Source organism: Alexandromys fortis, unplaced genomic scaffold, assembly GCF_014885135.2.
Source record: "Alexandromys fortis isolate MF-2015 unplaced genomic scaffold, M_Fortis_MF-2015_v1.1 scaffold_24, whole genome shotgun sequence".
In the NCBI taxonomy this organism is placed as follows: Eukaryota; Metazoa; Chordata; class Mammalia; order Rodentia; family Cricetidae; genus Alexandromys; species Alexandromys fortis.
This window is the reverse complement of record NW_026067906.1, coordinates 2,295,246-2,315,327: the sequence shown is the minus strand read 5'-3', so window position 1 is coordinate 2,315,327 and position 20,082 is coordinate 2,295,246. Positions and strand designations below refer to the sequence as shown.

The 20,082-nt window shown below is 39.3% G+C and overlaps 1 protein-coding gene across 4 annotated transcripts in view; it reads right to left on the bottom strand.

The window, feature by feature from the left end:
- Positions 1 to 20,082, bottom strand: part of Atp2b1 (ATPase plasma membrane Ca2+ transporting 1) — a 102,080-nt gene that overhangs the window by 50,203 nt on the left and 31,795 nt on the right. For all 4 annotated transcript variants that reach the window (XM_050135441.1, XM_050135438.1, XM_050135439.1 and 1 more), the window contains exon 2: positions 1,751 to 2,179. In XM_050135441.1, the coding sequence (XP_049991398.1) occupies positions 1,751 to 1,958 (208 nt within the window). In that variant the 5' untranslated portion in view covers positions 1,959 to 2,179. The remainder of the gene's footprint in view (positions 1 to 1,750; positions 2,180 to 20,082) is intronic.

Genomic DNA, 20,082 nt, shown 5'->3' with positions numbered 1-20,082 from the left:
GATGCAAAATTTCCAATTAATTCATTAACTAAATCAAAATCAATGTAAAATACTACTCAAAATTAATCAAAGAGAAATTCTCATGAAAATGACACGGCATAGGAGAGGAATATTCAGTAATTAGGAAATAAAGACTCTAATAAACAAAATGCAAAATTATAGTTGGGGGAAGGGCAATCATGTATATTTGAAACTGAAGCTCAATATACAGCTTTTGTAGTGCTGGACATCCTACCTAGGGGTTTTGTGTACTAGGTAAGGGCTCCGCTACAGAGCTATATCCCTACTCACTCAATATGCCTTTTATGAACAAATGCATGGGACGAAAGATCTTTAATATTTCTTATTAATTTGCTGATCATGAAGTATTCATCAGTTGGATTTTAGATGAAACATAGCACGTACATACAGGCAAAGAAAATTAATAAACCTACCAATGGTGAACAGCATATTAAAGTATAACCTAGCATATCAAAACTTTAAGTAATCTCAAATCATGTTCGCATAATGAAAAGCTTCAAGTTTTATCATATTACTAAGGTATAACAGGAACTCTACAATTTATGACTTGAAAAGATAGAGAAAAATCTTGAGATAGCTTGCAGAAAAAGACCTCAAGCAGTGAGATGACGTTGTCTTCGGACAAGGGTGAGGATGGACAGAGGTCTGCAACACTATGGTTCATCATGGAATTCAAAGAGCCTACTTATCACAATCGGTAGTGAGCAATTCACATACAAATATTTTCAAATATGGTATGATTTAAATTCCTGAATAATTTTGAAAATTACCTTCTGTTATTGCCATCAACACTAGTGCTATAAAAATGTTGGGAAAAACAGCCTTCATAATTTCTCTATTACTGCCTTGGGGATATATATCGATATTAATATTTTAAAATAAAAATTTCCAAGCTTACTAAAATAAATTGTATTTGTTTACTGAACATTTATCCTCATGTCTAGAGCTGCTCTTCAGGATGTCACATAATCAAATACAGGCACCTCCAATACTTCTGCCTCCCCTTTCCATTAGCTTTTCTCTTAAGCATATGGTATCATCACACTACATATTTAATACTTGTTCACTTTCTTCTCTGAAATCTGGGAATGCTCTCTTCAAACTCTGTATCCATCATTTTATGAGCAATAATATCAATATATAAAAACCCAACTTTGTCAGTTCATTTCAAATGACACAGTACAGCAAAGTCCATACTGTAAAACAAAGAACTCATGAAACTAAAGCCGTTTTAAACATAGGGAAATTCAACATAATTCAACCACATAAATGTTTACAAAGCGAAAAACTTAGAGTCACCTAATTTAAAATTGTGTGTTCAGGCCTCATCAACTGATTATTAAAAGTTTAGATTAAGTCCCATGAGCGAAAACAACTTTGACGGCTACTGGAAATGAGAACTATTTTAAGCTTTGGCAAAATGAAGGCTAGTGAGCAGTTTATTTCCACTGGATCCCCTGGGGGTACCACTTTCAGCTCCATCCTCTACATCTCCAGTGGAAGGGCAATCTTGTTATTGTAAACTGGAGCACTAACGCAGACAAAAGCACAAACTACTTCAGCTTGCCATTCTGCAACACGGAAGTTTAACATACGGTAGCAATCTGAGAACTCGTTACTAAAATCATGCAATGGCCAAGATGATATAAACAGTACGTTTCCATCTGAACTGAATAAACAGTATGCTTTAGACCAGTGAGCGACTTAGTCAACACACAATGAAACCTACCTTCATTGGGAGATGTTTTCAACTTGGTGCAGATTCCATAGACATCTCCGTAGCTCTCCTGTATTTTTCGTAATGCATCTGTGGACCTGAGCTCCATGAGAGCCCGCAGCTCTGGAAGCGTAATTCCAAAGTCTCCATCATGATTAGCTTCTTTCAAAGAGTTTTTCACACCACTATATGCAACTGAGTTGTTTGCCATGTCGCCCATTACAAGTATAATTTATTAGGAGGAAAATGTTTCCCAAAAGAATGAAATTTTCACTTGGTATATTTCCAAGATGAAAATCTTTTAAATATGAAAATCTTCCTTAAACCAAACACTCATTGTATGACTCTGTGAAGTAGTATCAGCAGCAACAATTCCCAGAGAAGTATCTTGACCACTGGCCCATGACTTGTTTCTTCCTCTCAATCCTGAGATGCACACATCTGTAAGAAGAAAATATTTAGGTGTTAATGGTTCATCCTCAAGTGTATTATGCATGCACATAAGCATATTTCTTAAATGCCACCAGGTAGCTAAACAAAGTACAGCAGTTATAAATATTTGTGAACTTTGCCTTCGGATCACAGTGTAACTACTAGATAAAAAGGGCGCATCTAGTCATTAGAACTCACAATTAAATGTAATGGCACAGCATGCCTGAATTCCGTGTCTGTGTATTACTATTATTAAGTTACTGTTGAAGTGCTTAGTGCCAAGTGGTTAGTTCCAACTTTGCTAGCTGCTTTAAATTCTTCCTTTCATTTAACTATTAAAATTAAATACTATCATTTCTTACTCTATCCAGAACAGTAAGGCTAGACAAATTGAGTTTTCAGCTAACTCAATGGCTGAAGTATCTTAAGTTGAATGGTTTCAAAGCCAGAGTTCCTTCTTACCCATGAGCCCAACCTAGCTTGCTAAGCCTTTTCATATGGAACAGCCTGTGACAGCACAAAAAGCCTAATAAACTGAATGTGTACAGTTTCCCGCGCTGCTCTTTAATACTCTTCCGCTCCATTGTCCCGTGCCTTTCTAAAGCTGTCTTCCACAGGGTTCACATCAGGTTACCACCTCAGGACTTCTGTCTACACCTTAATCCTTTTCGCTACTTCATTTTCTTACTGCTTTATCTACATGTTACTCTACTCTTAAGAGTCAAGAATTATGGCAGATCATGACAGATAATAAAAGAATGAGCATAATAATAAAACACAGAAAGGTTAAAAAAATGAGATAGCTAATAAAAGCTAGAGAAACTGTTTTCATTTCTTCACTGGACTTTCATCTTTTTAACTGACCTAAAAATGACCTGTCAATTCTTCATCTAACATGCTAAAGATGGGATTTATAATATTGTATGGTAACTATACCCTTTCATGATCACCATTATCCTAATTGCCTGGGTTTGAACTCTTATCTTTGAATCCATCCTTAATGTTTCATCCAGTGACTGAGTCTGGCTGAGCCTTCCTATGATGACATCTCCTTTATCCAAGCCCTTGGACATTTCCCCACCACACTGTTTTAAAGGCATCCACGGTCAAGCTTCAGTTAACTGAATCAACTTTTCTGTCTCTGAAGCAACTAGCCCCCCAACTACTTAATAAAATGTCTGGCAGCTGGAAAAGACACTGGCTAGTACAGTTACTTTTCATCTATAAGACCGACAGATGGATGGATGTATACCATGGTTTGTGGTCCACATACTTCAGCCATCATCAAAGTCAACTGAAGGGCTGTTTATAACAACAAACGCTGGGGCCTACACCTCAGGAGTGTTGTTAGGTGTGGCAGAATTAAGCACATACGCCAGTTTCCAGACAATACAGGTGCTATCTGCTCAGGGAGCATCCTGAGAACTACGGGAATGGAAGCTGCTTGAAAAAGGTAAGCACGTCTACCAGTGAGCTGAGAAAAGCTTGTCTGCCTTGGGTTAAATCTGCAAGAACAGACAGTGGTGGATTCTGGAAGGCACTGTCTCTCACTCCTTCTCCCTCCCACTTAGCAGCCCTGCCCTACACTTGCCCACCCACTGCCATCTTACTCATCCCCTAGGCCAAGGGGGTTCCCACCTACCCACATAAATTATTGTAACAGTCAACTTAAAAAAAAAACTAGAGACTGTAGTTATTAATCGTCAGTTTCCATACTCAAATTTGTTGGCTAGAGTATCACATCAACCGTAACACAGATTAATTATTCTAAGAGGTAAAATAAAGATTCGTGTCTGTGTTGGGACAAGGGTATGTGTGTCGTCCACTTGTTCTTGGTTTCCATAAGAGATTTCCTCCATAACTCCTGGCTTACTATTCTACCAATCGCCATGAATGTGATGATTCTCCCTGAGGCATTTTCCTAGAAACAGAGAACAGGTTTCTTAACTTTTCTGCCTTCTTTTTAGGAATGGCATAGCTATATGCCTCGTATATGCTAGACGAGATTTAATGCTATAAAGGTCACTGTTGTTTTAAAGTGCCTGGAGTAGAGGAAAAATGTCATTCCGGGTTCAATATTAGAATGCCATTGCCATCACACAAAATCATCTTCCATTTAGCTATTTTTTTTTGAGCTTTATAATACAGTGTATTTTTAGTCACCTTCCATTACCCTCTGGTATCCTTTCTCCTTTCCCTCAGAATCCTTCCTTCTTCTCTCACCTAGTCCCCCCGTGGCGACTTACTCTGTTAGAGAAAGGACACCCTCTCTACTGCAAAAGCCATCAGCAGTAGTAGCTGTCCCAGTCTCACAGGCACCTCCCTCTATCCACGAGGCTGATCTTGTGCAGATGTCCACAGCTGCTGTGTTTTCATGGTTGCGAAGATAATGTCATTATCTAGGTGGCACTGATTCATGAGATGCTTCCTCAACCTCTGGTTCTTAAAATTCTTTCCACTCTCTTGTAATATTTTCATGCATGCGTGCGTGTATTGTGATACAGAAGTTTCATTTAAGGCTGAATGTGTATAAGTCACTTCTTTTCAACACTCTGACCATATATGAAAATGGCCTCTGCATTAACTGTCACCCCCTGCAAAAACAAACTTCTCTGCCCTATCCTAAGAGCTGTGCTTCTCTATAATAGAAGGCAGTTTGCTCTCATGCGCATATAGGAAAGTAACAGTAGCTCTTTTATTTTTTATTCTTAGGTACCAATATTTGTTCTCTCAACAGATTTAGGTAAGATAAAAGAATGCTATTCATTGGATACCCTTAACTTCCTTAAGAAAGGGGATAATATTGAGCTAGAAGAAGTGACGTGCCGTGCCCCTAACACTAACAACACTGCCTCCCCTAAATGTTCACACTTACTAGGTCACAACGGACATTTCTGTTGGCTGAAAATAAAGAAGTCCAAACATCAAATATACTGATTTATGTAATCAAATCAATTATCAACAGACACTGCTATGGATTTTTGTTGTCACCTCGACAGCCTTTTCCAGAGAAAACCATCCCCTCATGCTCTCTCTGCTTCAGAAATATGAATGAGACCGAACAGAATGGCAATGAAACTTCCAGGATGTCCCCCCAGCTTGGATCTTCTTACTGAACTTAACTCTGAGAGAAACACAAAGAGCTGCTATGATCATCACCTAGTACTCCATGATCTGATAGGGAAGGCATGTAAGGCTGGATGATGGACAGATGCATGCAGAGATGGACGTGTGCCTTTCAGTCCTGGTTTACACAAAGAGTATTATCTGTCCTGTCCTTGTTTTTTTTTTTTTTTTTTTTTCAACAATTTATCAAGAAACTGACTTTAGAAGTTGAGTTTTCTATTATCTCATAACCACAGAGCTTTGGCTGAGTATACGATTGATGTTCAGTTCCACTATACTAAATAACAAGAACATCCTTCTGAGATGTTCTGAGAAAAGATGTTCAGAAGAAACACCAAAAAATGCAAGAGCCACTGTCCAAATTACATATCAGGCTGTGTTCTACTTCTAGGTTATCTATTACCCCCTTCTCTTTGCTTTTTTTCCTTTATTCACTCATTCATCTATCTAACTAATCTATTTTGAGCCTCAAAGTAACAGCCATGAAAGAGACAAACTATTTTGGATTCAAATACAACAGAAACCAGATCACCTATTCTGATGCTCTCTGTTGTTCAGAGATTTTTCACCTTCCATTTTAAAGGTTTAAGGGGAAAAAAGTGAAGTGGAAGCTGAGACCTCAGAAAGGTGATGTCTTAAAGGAAGCACACAACTCGATGTACAACACTCAGCCTATAAACTTTACACCAGAGTAAGCGGCATTTCTGACTAAGTCACTGTTGGCAGTCTGAGGTTTTCTAGAAAAAGACGGCTATAGCCTGGCACAGGACAAAACAGCTACAACCATCAAGTGGCAGGGCAGGGGGTAGGTTTTTACCACACATGAGCTTCCCTAGGAATGAGCAGAGGTACAAAAGGCGGCTGTGAAGTCCACCTGCTAAGCGAGGTTCAGAGACAGCCCTGTCAGTGTACAACTTCAGTTCTTTTCAGATGTAAAGAACATGGGGGAAGTTGTATGAAAGTTATCCAGCGTCAACACAGGTAACCAGGTTTTAAAAATCATTTGCACAAACTAAAAATATGTAGAAGAGCTAAGTAACTGATGGAATAAAATATGGAGTCATAGAAAACACTCCATGATATGATTTTAATATATACCAACAAGAGATTCCTGTAATAAAACAGGAAAAACATTTGCTGATACAACTAATAGTATTAGCAGCAAGACGTCCTTTTAATTGGGGTTCCCAAATCTTTAATGTTTCTAAATGTATGCTAGTGAGCTTAAGATGTGGAAATTGTGCTTATTCAATATATAAAAATTTAAAGCAGAATAATCAACAAATGTTAAGTAACAGGATCAGGATCCAAGCAGACAGATGGAAATGAGGCTAAATTTAATTGGCACACATGTATAATCATCCTATATTTAATTCCAAAATGTAACTGTAGAAATATGATGTATACGAATGTATCAGTATTTATGAAAGACAAAGGCCCAGTTTATCAAAAGTTAAACGTGCTAACTTGATATTAATCAGCATTATCATGTATTATAATAGGCATCAACCTTAATCACATAATCAGGGTATACTTCCTAACAATGTGCTAATATTAAGAAGGTCCACCTGCCATCCAGCGAAATGACTGTGCTCTAAGCTTAGCCATTAGAACTCAAAAACAATTTGGAATTACAGCTCACTAAAGAACTCCATTTTCTCAGTCTCCTTTCCCCCTCTGCATATGTGGATATATGTATGCAAGGGTATCAAAATAAAATTAATTTTATTTCCTTTGTACCTTGACAGGCAGTTAGCAGAAGGGTCACCCACCTCTGTAACTGTCTTTTACTGTGGCTAGCATTTTACTGAGAGGTGCTTTGCAAACTAGAGAACCAACCTGCCACACCCAGTTTTCTTCAATTATATTCAAGTCAGAGTGGACAGCCTGAACCTTGTACTCTTAGACCAATGGTTTTCAACCTTCCTAAGGCTGCGACCCTTTACTACAGTTCCTTACATTGTGGTGATCCCCAACCATAAAATTACTCATAACTGTCATTTTGCTGTTATGAATCATAATGTAAATAGCTGATATGCAGCATATCTAATATGTGACCCCCCCAAAGGGGTGGCGATCCACAAGTTGAGAATCACTGACTTAGAGGGTCCCTGGAGAGGGTGGGTAAGTAAATACTCCACATTAGACTGGATCGACTGCCCACTCCACTGAAAACCTACCAAAGGGAAAGACACGTACTAGACTACCGTGTCTCAGAAAGACACTGTACTCCTCCACACTACTTCAGAGCTACTTCTGTAGAAGTGCAAAAAACACCTTTCACCGGATTCCTACCCTGAAATCCTGAACCTTTTCAGTAACTGAAATAGTCTTTTAAGAAGTGGTAATGACTTACTGTCAACTCTCAGGTATTACTGTAACAGTGTAAAGAGTATGTGGTCTGATACTATAGTTTCAGAGAGCACATATTTTAAAATCACGAGTGGGAGCTTCTTTTACAAATAACAGTGGGCCGGAGAGATGGCTCAGGTGTTAAAGTCTAGGCTCACAACCAAAAGTTACAATGTATTCAAATTATCTCATTAAATCAATTAGGAAACCCAAGGGAGACTCAAATTTAATTTTACTCAGAACTCCTGTTTTATACTTTTCAAAGGACTTAAAGAAACATACTCACAACCTAGTCAGATGAGTTAATTCCTATTAATGTACACACACACACACACACACACACACACACACACACACTCACCAAGGATGATCTCATTTATACAGAACTGATACAGCAGAAAGCAATCACTGTTCACAATGACTGATTTATAAACCTCAAAAAGATTTGTGAATATCATTTTTACTCTCCTCAGTAACTTTTTCTCTTCTAGAAGACTACTCCAGGCAGAGACTGAGTACTGTAAAAGTAGCTGCTGCTGTGCCAAGCTGCAAGCCCCAGCATGAAGGCTTCAGCAAATGTCTTAGGGTGGGGGTAGATTATTAGAACAGAGGAGGACCTAGCGTGTCACTTGTCACAGCTGTTTACACAAAGCTGTAGCAATCTGAGTTGTCTCTAGTCTTTCCCACTGAACTGTGTGTGACCTCAGGATAGAATCTGTCCTGATTTTTAACCCTCATCTGTATCTGTGATATACTGAAGGTTCAACGTTTATTGACTAGAAACGCTCTCAGTTTATGAAATGAACTATAACCTATGAAAAAGCAGCTCTGCAACAAAGTAATGACAATTCAAATAAAACAAAACAGAACCTAACATGTTTAAAATACACGCTAAGTGCTTTATGATTTCTGAGAAAGCACTTGAGTTTTCAAACCATCTTGGTATTAAAGATGTACCATTTTTATTTCCCTTTGAATCTTTTTAGACAACAGAAATTACAAAGTACTCAAGTCTGTGCAGGGTGACACATGCCTCTAATCACTGCAACAGAGAAGCAGAAGCACTAGGGTCTGAGTTCAAGACAGCCTGGTCTACACAATGAGTGGCCAACTAAGGCCACAAAGTGAGACCATGTTTCACAAACATACATGTAAACATATATACATTGTGGAGAGTCTCAAATGTATTATACACTACTACTGCCAATGACTTTGAATGATGGCCCTAGATCTTTGAGAGGAGACCAAGCAACAATTTTAAGCTTTAGTATGTCATAAAGCTTGGAGGATAAGCGTGTTTACTTGAGGAATAAACTGTTAAAAAATATTCATGTAAAATAAAACCATATCAAATCAGCATAGGAATTAACTAAGCCAGTGCTCCTAAGAAACAGGGATACTAAACTGTCACCTACAAAAGACCATTTACTTTCCCCTCCACAATCAACTTATTCCACTCTAGTGTCTCCTGTGCCCAAAAAAAGCACTGTCTAGGCGGCCAGTAATTCCCACGTTCCTGAACCTGAAGAGCACAGTCTTTCCTATTTGACGTCCTGGCGACCTCTGCTACCCCTTTGCCACTCTCCCAACTTGAAGCTTCTGTTTCTGTAATCCCGCCACTGCTGGATTCTTGTTCCCACCACACGGCCATCTCTGGTTGCATGTTTTCACTATCCAGAGCTTACTGGTCTTTTTGAACTGTCAAGGAAATCAGTGGGAGGGTTAGGTGATACGGTAACTGTTTTCATCTGGTTTTTAGTCACAAAAAATGAGATTGGCTTTTTGATAATAAAAATTGATTTGCAAGTGCAACTGCAAGACTTCTGTTTGTTTTTCTATTATTTCAGAATTTCACAATTCAATTAAAATACCCTATAGCAGTCTGGCCAGAAGGTGTGGGGGGAAAAATCAGTTTCCTTATCTTCCCCACAACGTCACTCTCATTCCCATTAACTTTTCATCTATAACAGTGTATGCCGGCCTAAAACAAAGCAGGGGTATAGACTAGCCACTCAACCACATCTCTGAAGCTGTAGGTAACTGCCATTTCCAGCACAGACTACTTGTCGGACGGTAACATTTTGAATGTCAATGATCGAAGGCACAGATACCTGGATGACAACTAGAGAACCGTTTGCCTTATGATCAAGTAAGTTGGTAGACTCTGATCCACCAACATGTCTGAGAAGATTGACATAATATTGCAAGGATGTACCTACAGAATCAACAAACCACAGCCTCTGAATTTAATAAACCATGATAAATTCTCAAGTTAATTCCACATATAGCAGATCGGTTTCTCAACTGCAGTGTCTATCAGTAACTCTTGCAGGGCTCTTGGGCCCCACCTTGGAAATCTCTTCAGTTGACACAGTGCAGTGTGAAAATTTCCCCCCCCCCCGCATGTTACAATTTTTCTTTGTTTTATATTGAGTTACACATTTTTCTCCCCTCCTTTCCCTTCCCTCCCTCCCCTTCCCCATGACACCCAGGAGATTCAGGAGATTTTTTTTTTTCTCCTTCCTATGGAAAGTTAAATTTCTAAAGACTTCTGGGATGCTGGGGATGCTGACCGTGCTGTTGCTCTGGTAAGCCACTATCTAGACAACTGTGACCCAGCTCTGACTCAAGAACTAACTGTTGGATATCCATCTTGATCCAAAAGTTTCTGGACAAAATAGGCCAATTACTCATCATTCTGCATCGTGCTAGTGTTCACTTTCAAGAATAACTTAAAGCGGACCACCTTCTAAAAAATATTTTGTGAGCTGCTATGTAGAACTGTTTTGGATTTTAATACCAGGTATATTGATATGTTTCTTCTTAAATGTCATATTACACAAATACTGTGAATAATTCTTTCAAACTAAAAACGTTTAACCTTCAAGTATCGAGTTTTAACAAAATGCTCTAATTTTTACCTATTCACACCTCTAAGATAAACTATACTTTGTTTTTTTCCTATCCTATTATTCTACATAGGCATCTTAAACCTTTCATTTTTACAGTAAGATTTCTGGCTGGGGGGGGAGACTTTTGAAGAGCTCTAAAATAAAGTTAATTTTATATAATCCTGTGCAAATTTACCAAATATAAGAACATACTATATCTCCGGTTAAATATGAGAACCAAATGTTCTATCATTTTTCTAGTCTCTCTGGTGTTGAAATTTTCGGCTATAGTCAAGGAAGAGATTTCTAAATTAAAACAGTGTTTTTTCCTTCTGTTCAGGGGCTAAGAGGCAACATGAACACTTGAATGTCACACCAGCTGCTCCACCGGCCTACTCAGTTCTTAAGAGCCTCTATCCTGTCAATTCACAAGAACCTACACTTAAATGCTTAAGGAAACAGGATGCTCATTATGTCACCGAACAGACTCACAAAAATAAAGCTGGCAATACGGAGGGAGGCTAACTCTCTTCTGCATATTAACGTGAGTTTTCTGTTTTGTTAATTGAAAATTCTAGATTTCAAAGATTTGGACCAGCACTTCAAAACTGAACACAAAGCTAAGAGGAAGAGACACTTTCCCAGGCCTTCATTTCTATTTTATATATGTAGTTTGAGTGTGGATGGTCCTTTTGCAATTTCCAGTTATAGATACTGAAGAGGAGCTTGGGAAAAAAAATCAATACTCAGTTTCATGCTATTTCAAGCAACTTGGCTGAAAAATAAGCTATATTTTAGAGGATATTAAGCAACATCTGATTGATGGTTAACTCAATAAAGTGCACACAGACTGGGCATTAGGAATGTCTTCAACTGTAATTTACTCCATCACATCACCGGTGAGCTTCTAAGCTGCTCACATATTCCCAATCTTTCTCCTTTAAATTGTTTCCCCACATGTATTCCTGACTTCATTTTGGTTTGTTTTCTGACTGCTATTGAAGGCCAGTGCCACACCCATTGAAACCATTGCCTAGAATTGTTCTAGTCTCAGATTTTCTCTCTGTGAATCTTGTCACACGTTCTGACTGGTCCTAAGGTCACCAGACTCCTTGGCCATACTAGCTTCCCTCGAAAAGCTAGCTTCTAAGTGTCTTTATGTGTGACTTGCTCTGGTCCTCCTCCTGTGTCTATCTCATTAATTAGCGACCCTAGAAGAGACAAACCATCTGCTTAAGCAATACTGAAAAAAAATACATATTTAACTAATGGGGTGTGTGCCTGTGTGAGTCTGTGTACGTGTTAGATAAGGTCTCAGTGTGTTATCTCTGGGTGGCTTGAGTTTGATGAATCCTCTTGTTTCTGCCTTCACTTGCTTGAGCCACCATGCCCACTGAAAAACAACTTTAAAAGTTTAAGCTGTTGTTTTTGAGGACTTTTTAAAAACTGATTGTTTAAGAATGTCACACAACACCCTTCAATCATACTCATTTCCCATTCCTCTCAGGTCCACAGCGGCACACGCCTTTAATCCCAGCACTCAGGAGGCAGTGGAGGGAGGCAGAAGTAGGCTGATTGCTGTTTGAGTTCAAGGCCCATCTGGTCTATATAACAAATTCTAGACCAGTCAGGGATGGATGCATGAGATCCTGTCTCAAAAAAACAAAAACAAACTAGGTTCTAGTTCATTAATAACTTACATGACTTAGTAATATATAACCGACTGACACATCTCATTTTCCCAGAATATTTTGATTTTGATTTCAAGGCTTCCATTGCTCGAATTCCTGCTTCTTAAATTGCCATTGCAAGCCTGTATCTCAATGCCTTTTCTGTTAGGTCTCTTACTTGGCCTTGCCAATATTCACATACAGTCTACTCCATAAAAGACCATCTCTTTCTTGTCCTCTAAAACGTCTGCCTCTCTTGGGATTTTCTTAACCCATCAAGCTATTTGTTTCATCTCCTTCTACCACACCTCCAAAAAACGTCTTTCCTCAATACAACTTCATCCCCGATTCTCATCTTGAGGTTGGCAACTGGATCCATGCTTGAGTCCACACACTCCTGAGACGACGTTACAGTGATTAGTGGTTGCTTTTCATCCCCACCTTTCTCTATGCCATGGTCTCATTGTAAGGTATTCTAGTCACTCTATCACTTAGTTCAAATTCAGTAGCCTTTTAAATCTTTACAGCATCCTAAATGAGGGCTTCACCTGGATCTACTTGCAGGATTCTCTTGGCAACTCATATAAGATCATGGCCTACATCTACTAGAGTATTACTCTCTTGCTACTGGTTACATTACAGCTGTCGACCCACATTATCACTGAAGTATTCTACAGTACTTCAGGTGAAATAACTAATGTTAAACTTAACACTGTCTCATATAAACTGTTTTCTCTGAAGTTTCTATCAGTACCAAAGACATCTGAATAAATCCATGTCCAAGGCTCTGTGCTCAAGGAGTTGAGTCTCTCTAAAGGAGAAAGACAAGTGTGTAAGCAAACATTACACAAGGACCCACAAAGGAAATGGTGAGCAGGCAAAGAGTACTAAATGAGTGCACGACTTTGAAAATACTGCAGACCTCAGTGTCTAGAACACGCCTCATCTGGACCAGCAGCGCAGGGGTGGTAAGGAGTTGAGAACAGGTGTGGCGGTATGATGTCACCAAGTACAGGAGAATAAGGAGGTAGCTCAAGAAATAGCTGGTTTTGTGATAAAGGCACTATTTCTATCTCCAAAGTTAGTTTCACAGAAATTAATCTTCGCTCCTAAAATACAACCTAAGCTTCTATAACAGAATGCTAAAATAACAGCAGCACTCATGTAAAAAAGGCAGTGCGGGCTTGGGAGACAGCTCAGCCATTAGAAGCTCTTGCTGTTCTTCCAGAGGACTAGAGTTCAGTTCCCAGGATACACATGAGCCACTTACAGCTGCCTGTGACTCTAGTTCCAGGGGCTCTTCGAGCTTCTGTTCTCCACAGGCACCCCACCCAACATGTGGACACGTGCATGCACACATGGACACACACATTTACTTTAAATAACTGAAACTGAAGGTTATTATAAAACCAATGCATAAATATTCAAATTTGCTGACTCTGTGATTCTTTCTGCTATTCATAAAGACAAATGAAAGACTAAAGATATTTGTGCCAACTTTGGAGAAGACCAAAAACAAGTTTAATTTCCTTTCTTAGCATTGTAGAAAGTAAACTTATTGAACCAGGAAGATGAGGATTACTTTCAGCCAGTGATGGAAACTGGGAAGCATCTAGCTCATGAGGTCTTAACCGCCAGAAATCTTAACAGACCTACAAACAGAAGACCTCGACTGCTGCGCGCGCCCTTCTGAACGCTAACCTCTTCTTTTCTTTTTTTTACTGGCTTCTTCCAAGGGATGCTTCCAATGCTTCCCCACTCTGAGCTAAGAGCAGCGAAACAGTCCACGTATGTGTTTCTATGGTCTTTCAGAGCCTCTGTAATACATCCATCATGTACTGCAACCTTTTGTGCAGATCGCATTCTTCCTTGCTAAACCACAAGTGAGATCTGAAGGCAGGATGGGCATTCACATCTGTATCGCCTAGTGACCATTTGAGCAATGGCATTTTGTCCCTAGAAACAGTTCAACACAGGGTAATTAAACTGCACTGGAGCACACGAGGCAACACCATTCAAGATAACATGGTCTTTCATGAAAGAAGCCTCATTCAGATGCCAGAAAGCCGAACTGAGTTTCGTTCACAGAAACCAAGATTCTTTCAGCACTTACAGTGATACACGACCCACGAGTTAATCAGAAGAGGAATGATGGTCAGTCCATAGCTTCTTGGATTCCACGTCACACTTTCTTGAACTAGCAGAGCGACCTTAACAAATACTGCTTCACCTTCAGAATTTTTAAAATGTGAGCAAACTGGTAACTTCAACTCTCTGGACTCAGCTTGCTCCTAGCGCCTGCTCTGCTTCTTAATATTAAGCACTCAGTGAACTATAACTATCGTGATGCTTTTCATTAGCAAAATATTTTAATTAGTTTCCTGTCACACTTATGTCTAAATTAACTCTGTACTGTGGAGGGTTATTATGTATATTTATAATACATGTATTACATATATTAATATATAATAAATGCATTACATATATTTATCAAATAGACATATATTTTTTGGTATTTGAAAATGATATCCTTTCATACAGTAACTCTAAATAAAACTTAAGAATTTCAAAGCGCTGAAGAATTTTAATTTCCAAACTAGGTTGGTCCATATTTGAAACAATAGTATTATGGTCACCCAAAGGGAGAAAAGTTTTCCTCCTATGATTAAAATCAGACATTAAAATTATTAGATAAGAGTCTTGGAGACAAAGTAACCATTAAAGAAAACTAAGACACAAACCTGGAAAACTCTTTGCTGCATAATATGGGGGGGGGGGGACAGAAATTTGTAACTAGAGGTTTCTCTCCCACCCACCAGTTCCCAAATAACCACTATGAGGCTTAATATTAATCATAAACTGTTTAGCCAATGGCTCAGGTTTCTTACTGGCCGTAAGAAATTAATTATAAATTAACCCATTTCTATCAGTCTATTTTTACCACAAGGCTTGTTACCTCACATCTTATTCCCCAGAAGCTACTGAGTCTCTCTGACTCTGCCTTCCTTCTCCCTGTCCTGTTTGGATTTCCCACCCAGCTATATTCTGCCCTGCCATTGGCCAAAGCAGCTTCTTTATTAACCAATGGTAATAAAACATACTCACAGCATACAGAGGGGTATCCCACACCATACATTCCAACATGACACATGTTCTTGATAGACTTCTCACTCTTTTGTCTGTGTAGCCTGTTTATAGCAAAAACAACAGGCAGGATTGGAGAGTTTCTAATAATAGGCTTTAAAAAAATCATCGACTGAGATGATTGAGGGACTGAGAAATGGACCAGTGGGTAGTGTGCTCGTTGTGAAACCATGAGGACCTGAGTTCAGATGCCCTGATACTCAGCACCCAGTGAAAGCCAGGGGGAGGCACCATTTGTAAACCCTCCCCCTCTAACTGCCCACCATGCCCTCGGTGACAGGACTGAGAGACTCAGAGGCTTGAGCTTTTGAATCTAGCAGACATGCTAAGTTCCTGGTTTAGTGAGATACCCTGTCTCAAAAATGGGGTGGAGATTGAGTGATAGAGGAAATCAAAAACCTCTGTACATGTACACTCACACCACACACACAGACAAATGGAACTTAGGACCGCTAATCAGTAATCCAGCATTCTGGTTTCTACTCACGCTCACCAACTGTGAGTATGAATTTGCGTGAAGACATCCAGAATGGAGCTACCCTGAGCTTTGTCTGTAGGTTTTACTCATTATAAGGTAAATCCACTGGAGGATATAATGATTCCAGCCTGTGGATTCCCCTCAGGCACAGCCAGTCCTCTCCCAAGATGAGACACTTTCACACCATCATCTGCTATCTCCTCCTTTTTCAAGTCCAAGCACAAAAAGGTACATCAGAAGAACAAGATTTCTGACAGGGCTAACCTGCTCCTTAATCCTAGCAAATCACTGTCTCTCCTGGCCTCGTCTGCAAATAAGCCACACCGTCCTTCACTCCTTACATCGACACTTATGGCTCCCAATCTACCGCATGCATTACCCTCTCACACTCCATGTACAACTCCTAGTTCTTTTTCCCCTCCTTTGGTTTTTCAAGACAGGGTTTCTCTGTGTAACAGCTCTAGCTGCCCTGGAACTAACTCCTGTAGACCATGCTGGCCTTGAACTCAGAGATCTACCTGCCTCTGCCTTCAGAGTGCTGGAATTAAAGGTGTGTGCCACCGCTGCCTGGCACCACTCCTACTTCTTACACTGCCGTTTTCCTTCTCTGTGTCTTGACTGGCTTTCCTGACCACTGCCTGTCTCTGCAATCTCTCTCTCTACACCCATCTCAGAAGAGTCCAAGGTTCTGTACTCAGTCCCTTTAGCACCCAGTTATGATGTTAGATTCCAACCCCACTTTACACATAACTCTGGAATATAGTCTCATATATTTCTGTGTGTTCAAGGTATTAAAGACTGGAGCATACCTGAAAGCCCACACACAATTTAATACTGCTAGGATCAGCTTGCAATTGCACACTGACACTTTCCTTCCCAAGTTCTGTCTCTTGCTTTCCCCTGCTTGATTCTAAAGCTTCAAACTCCTAAAAAACCATCTCAAGTTCTCTATAGCAGACTTTCAAACTGGTGTCCTAAAGAGCTACTAACTCACAGTACACTAACAGAGGTAGTGGCTGTCATCCCAGCTCTTCAGTTTTTTCATGGCCTTGCACACGTCACTCAAAGGGGGGAATGGTACATGTTGCATTTTTTGAGCTTATTTTTAACTACTCTCTCTTTTTTTTCATGAATAACTATTAATATACTCTGGAGCCAGTGTTTCACAGAATACATTAAGAAATGCTGCTCCAGTCTTTCCTAGTTCAAGGTACCTATTATTGACATGAAAAAGCAACTCTGATCTCCTGCCAATGTTCAGTCAGTCCCTCTCTCAAGTGCTTCTCAACCTATGAGTTGTGACACCTTTGGGGGATGCACATCAGACAGCCTGCATACCAGCTATTTACATTACAATTCATAACAGTCGCAAAGTTACAGTTGTAAAGTAGCAATAAAATAACTATGGTTGAGGGCACCACATGAGGGACTGTATTTGAGGCAGAGTATCTTACTGAACCTAAGGTTCTTAATTGGCTGGAGACTGCCTGGCCAGCGAGCCCAGGTGATTCTCCTAACTGCCTCCTAGTGCTGGGACTAGAGGTGTGTGCCACCCAACCTACCATCTTACACAGGTTCTGAAGAACTGAATTTGCTGAACCATTTCCCCAGTCCATCAAATTCCCTTTCTTCCTATTTTCTCAATCCATCCTTTATATATTCCCTCTTAAAAATCACTGAATTTCAGATCATGTCCTATTTAAGAGTCCTCTAAAAAAATAATAAAAAACCCCAATATTGCAATCAACATTTCAGGACTGCTGTAAGGATTAAATGTATCATCTTTTCTCTGTGATGCAGTTGAAATCTTTCTTGTTATGGCAAATACAGATCAGAGTACTAGGATTTCTATTTCCTCTATACAGGCAGCGCTGACACCGGGAATGTGAATATTTAAAATATTATCTCCTCAGTCCCAGGCATTGTGGACAGAGAGGAAGACAGACCCCCTCCCCAGAGTTATTCAGAACATCTGTCTCCTACTGTAGGTATAGGAAGTGTACAATGTCTGTACTGTTCCTTTTGTGATAGTCTCACTAAGCACCCAAGCTGACTCCTGACTCAGAACAGCATAACTCCAAGAACTGCACATACTGATGCAGGTTGATATTCTGATTTCTCGATTTTACCCCTCTCTTCCTCCCTCCAGCCCCCCTACTGACTTCCTTTCTCTTTGATTATTTACAGTTCCATAAAATTGAGAAGGGAAAAAGGGGTGGTAGTGGTAATTCCAGTTTTCTGATTAGAGTCTTTTGGTACTGGCAAAAAATCGCAGGGAATTTGAATGAAGATAGTGATAGGTAGGCTGTGGCCCTAAGGCTATTAGAAGCAAAATCTTTAAAATTGCTTCTGTGATAGCAAACATATCTCACACTAGTAATGCTTTGGCTTACTGAGGGAAGGGAACCCTCTCAGTTTATTATTGTATGATCCAGCAATGATGCCAACAATAAACAGCTAACATGCACACAGTGTTTATTTTGGCCTTAGGAGGTTGTTACCACAGGGTGAACATATAATGCAAAGATCTGAAAGGCTCTTAAGTCTGAATATGTTGAGGGCGTTAGATTCTAAAGTATTTATGATTTCGAGTTCTGGATGTTCTGTCAGTAGTCTGTCTACACAAATACTGAAAAATATATATATTAAAAACAACAACAACAACAACAACAACAACAACAAATCCTCCCCAAACTGAAAACAATTCCATCCCTAAGCATTCCAGATAAAGGATAATCAATCAGCACCAGGCTATGTTTTATGGAAACTAAAGATAGGCAGGTCAATCAATTCTCCCAAGGTCACACAGCTGTTAAGGGGCAGCGCTAGGATTCACACCCCAGTCCTGTGGCTCATACATCCACATCTCCACGTTCTTTGCATGCATTTACAGGGGGCAGGATATTTGACCTCTCTACGACGATGATCTATTTGGAAAGATAGCGATTCACTAAAATAAAAATAGCCTACCATTAAATGTGAAATATTGCCCCACATTACTGGAAACGCCATTACAAAAAGTACACTTACTTGAATCAGATATCTAAGCACTTAAAAAATGGTCACATGCTATAATAACCTCAAATCTGCAGTGCTCTTACAAGTATTACAGAAACTTCAGGTACACAGAGGGAGGAGTGTTATTTATTAAAAAGCAGATACTGAAATTCTTGGAGCTGCAATCTCAAAGCATCCTCCATTTTAAAAATCAGGGACTTTGTTAAACTTGTTAGGTAAAAGGTGTCATATTATATTAAACAAGAAGAGGCAGAGGGTAAAAGTCCTATTAAGTTTACAATCTAAGAACAGAATCATTCATTAAAAATGGATTAGGAAATGTCAGTTTGTTCTAGCAATAAGCCTATATTCGTGCTTGTCATAAAACATGTATTCAACAGTATGCATCAAATAATTATATAAAAGCAATTTATGCCTTTTAGTGCTAAAACATCTATGCAAGGCTACCTCACCTATTCTGAAGGATGACCACTTTATTCTGAAGGCAGCACTATTTTAAAATTGTGATTCTAGACCATGAGAACATTTCCGCTGTTGTTTTATTAGCGTTAATCCTAAGAAGCCCATCTTTTACCCCTGGAGAGTGTGGTATGGCACAGGATTGACACACATTTGCCAAATGAATCAATAGAACCACAGTGCTGAAAAAAAAATACACAAATATAGAATCTGCAACCTCACCAGTGTATGGCTATTACATAATTTAGAGCTGAAGCAATGAAGAAAATGACAAGTGGCCTCTCCAACTCAAGTCTATCAAAATAGTTCACATGCTTCAAACACTACGGTAAACAGGCTAGAAAAGAGTCCTTTCTAGTGCCCTAGTCACCATGGGAATTTCAGTTTGGGAAGGATACTGCTTTATTTGAAAGTTATGACAATCCAGGGTTAAATTTTAGGTGTCACTATTTCCAAAAATCAAATGACAAAAGTTTTTGGAAACAATGCTGAAGACTATGTTGGCTCATTTGCATGCAGGAGGCTATGGCTAAGGAAAACTTGCCCTCCGTTCAAATAGACTGGGTTAAATAAATAATGAGTTCTACGCCTGTCTGGCTAACAGAAAACTCTTGTTTTTTTTTTTTTTTTAAATGATGGCATTGTTTTATAAAGAATACTTAATATATAAATTCATTTAAGCAGAAGAATGTCTTAATAATCTCAGAGATGAATGTTGTTGCATATCAAATATTCTTTCATCGAGAACAGGCAACTGGCTATCTAAAACACAAA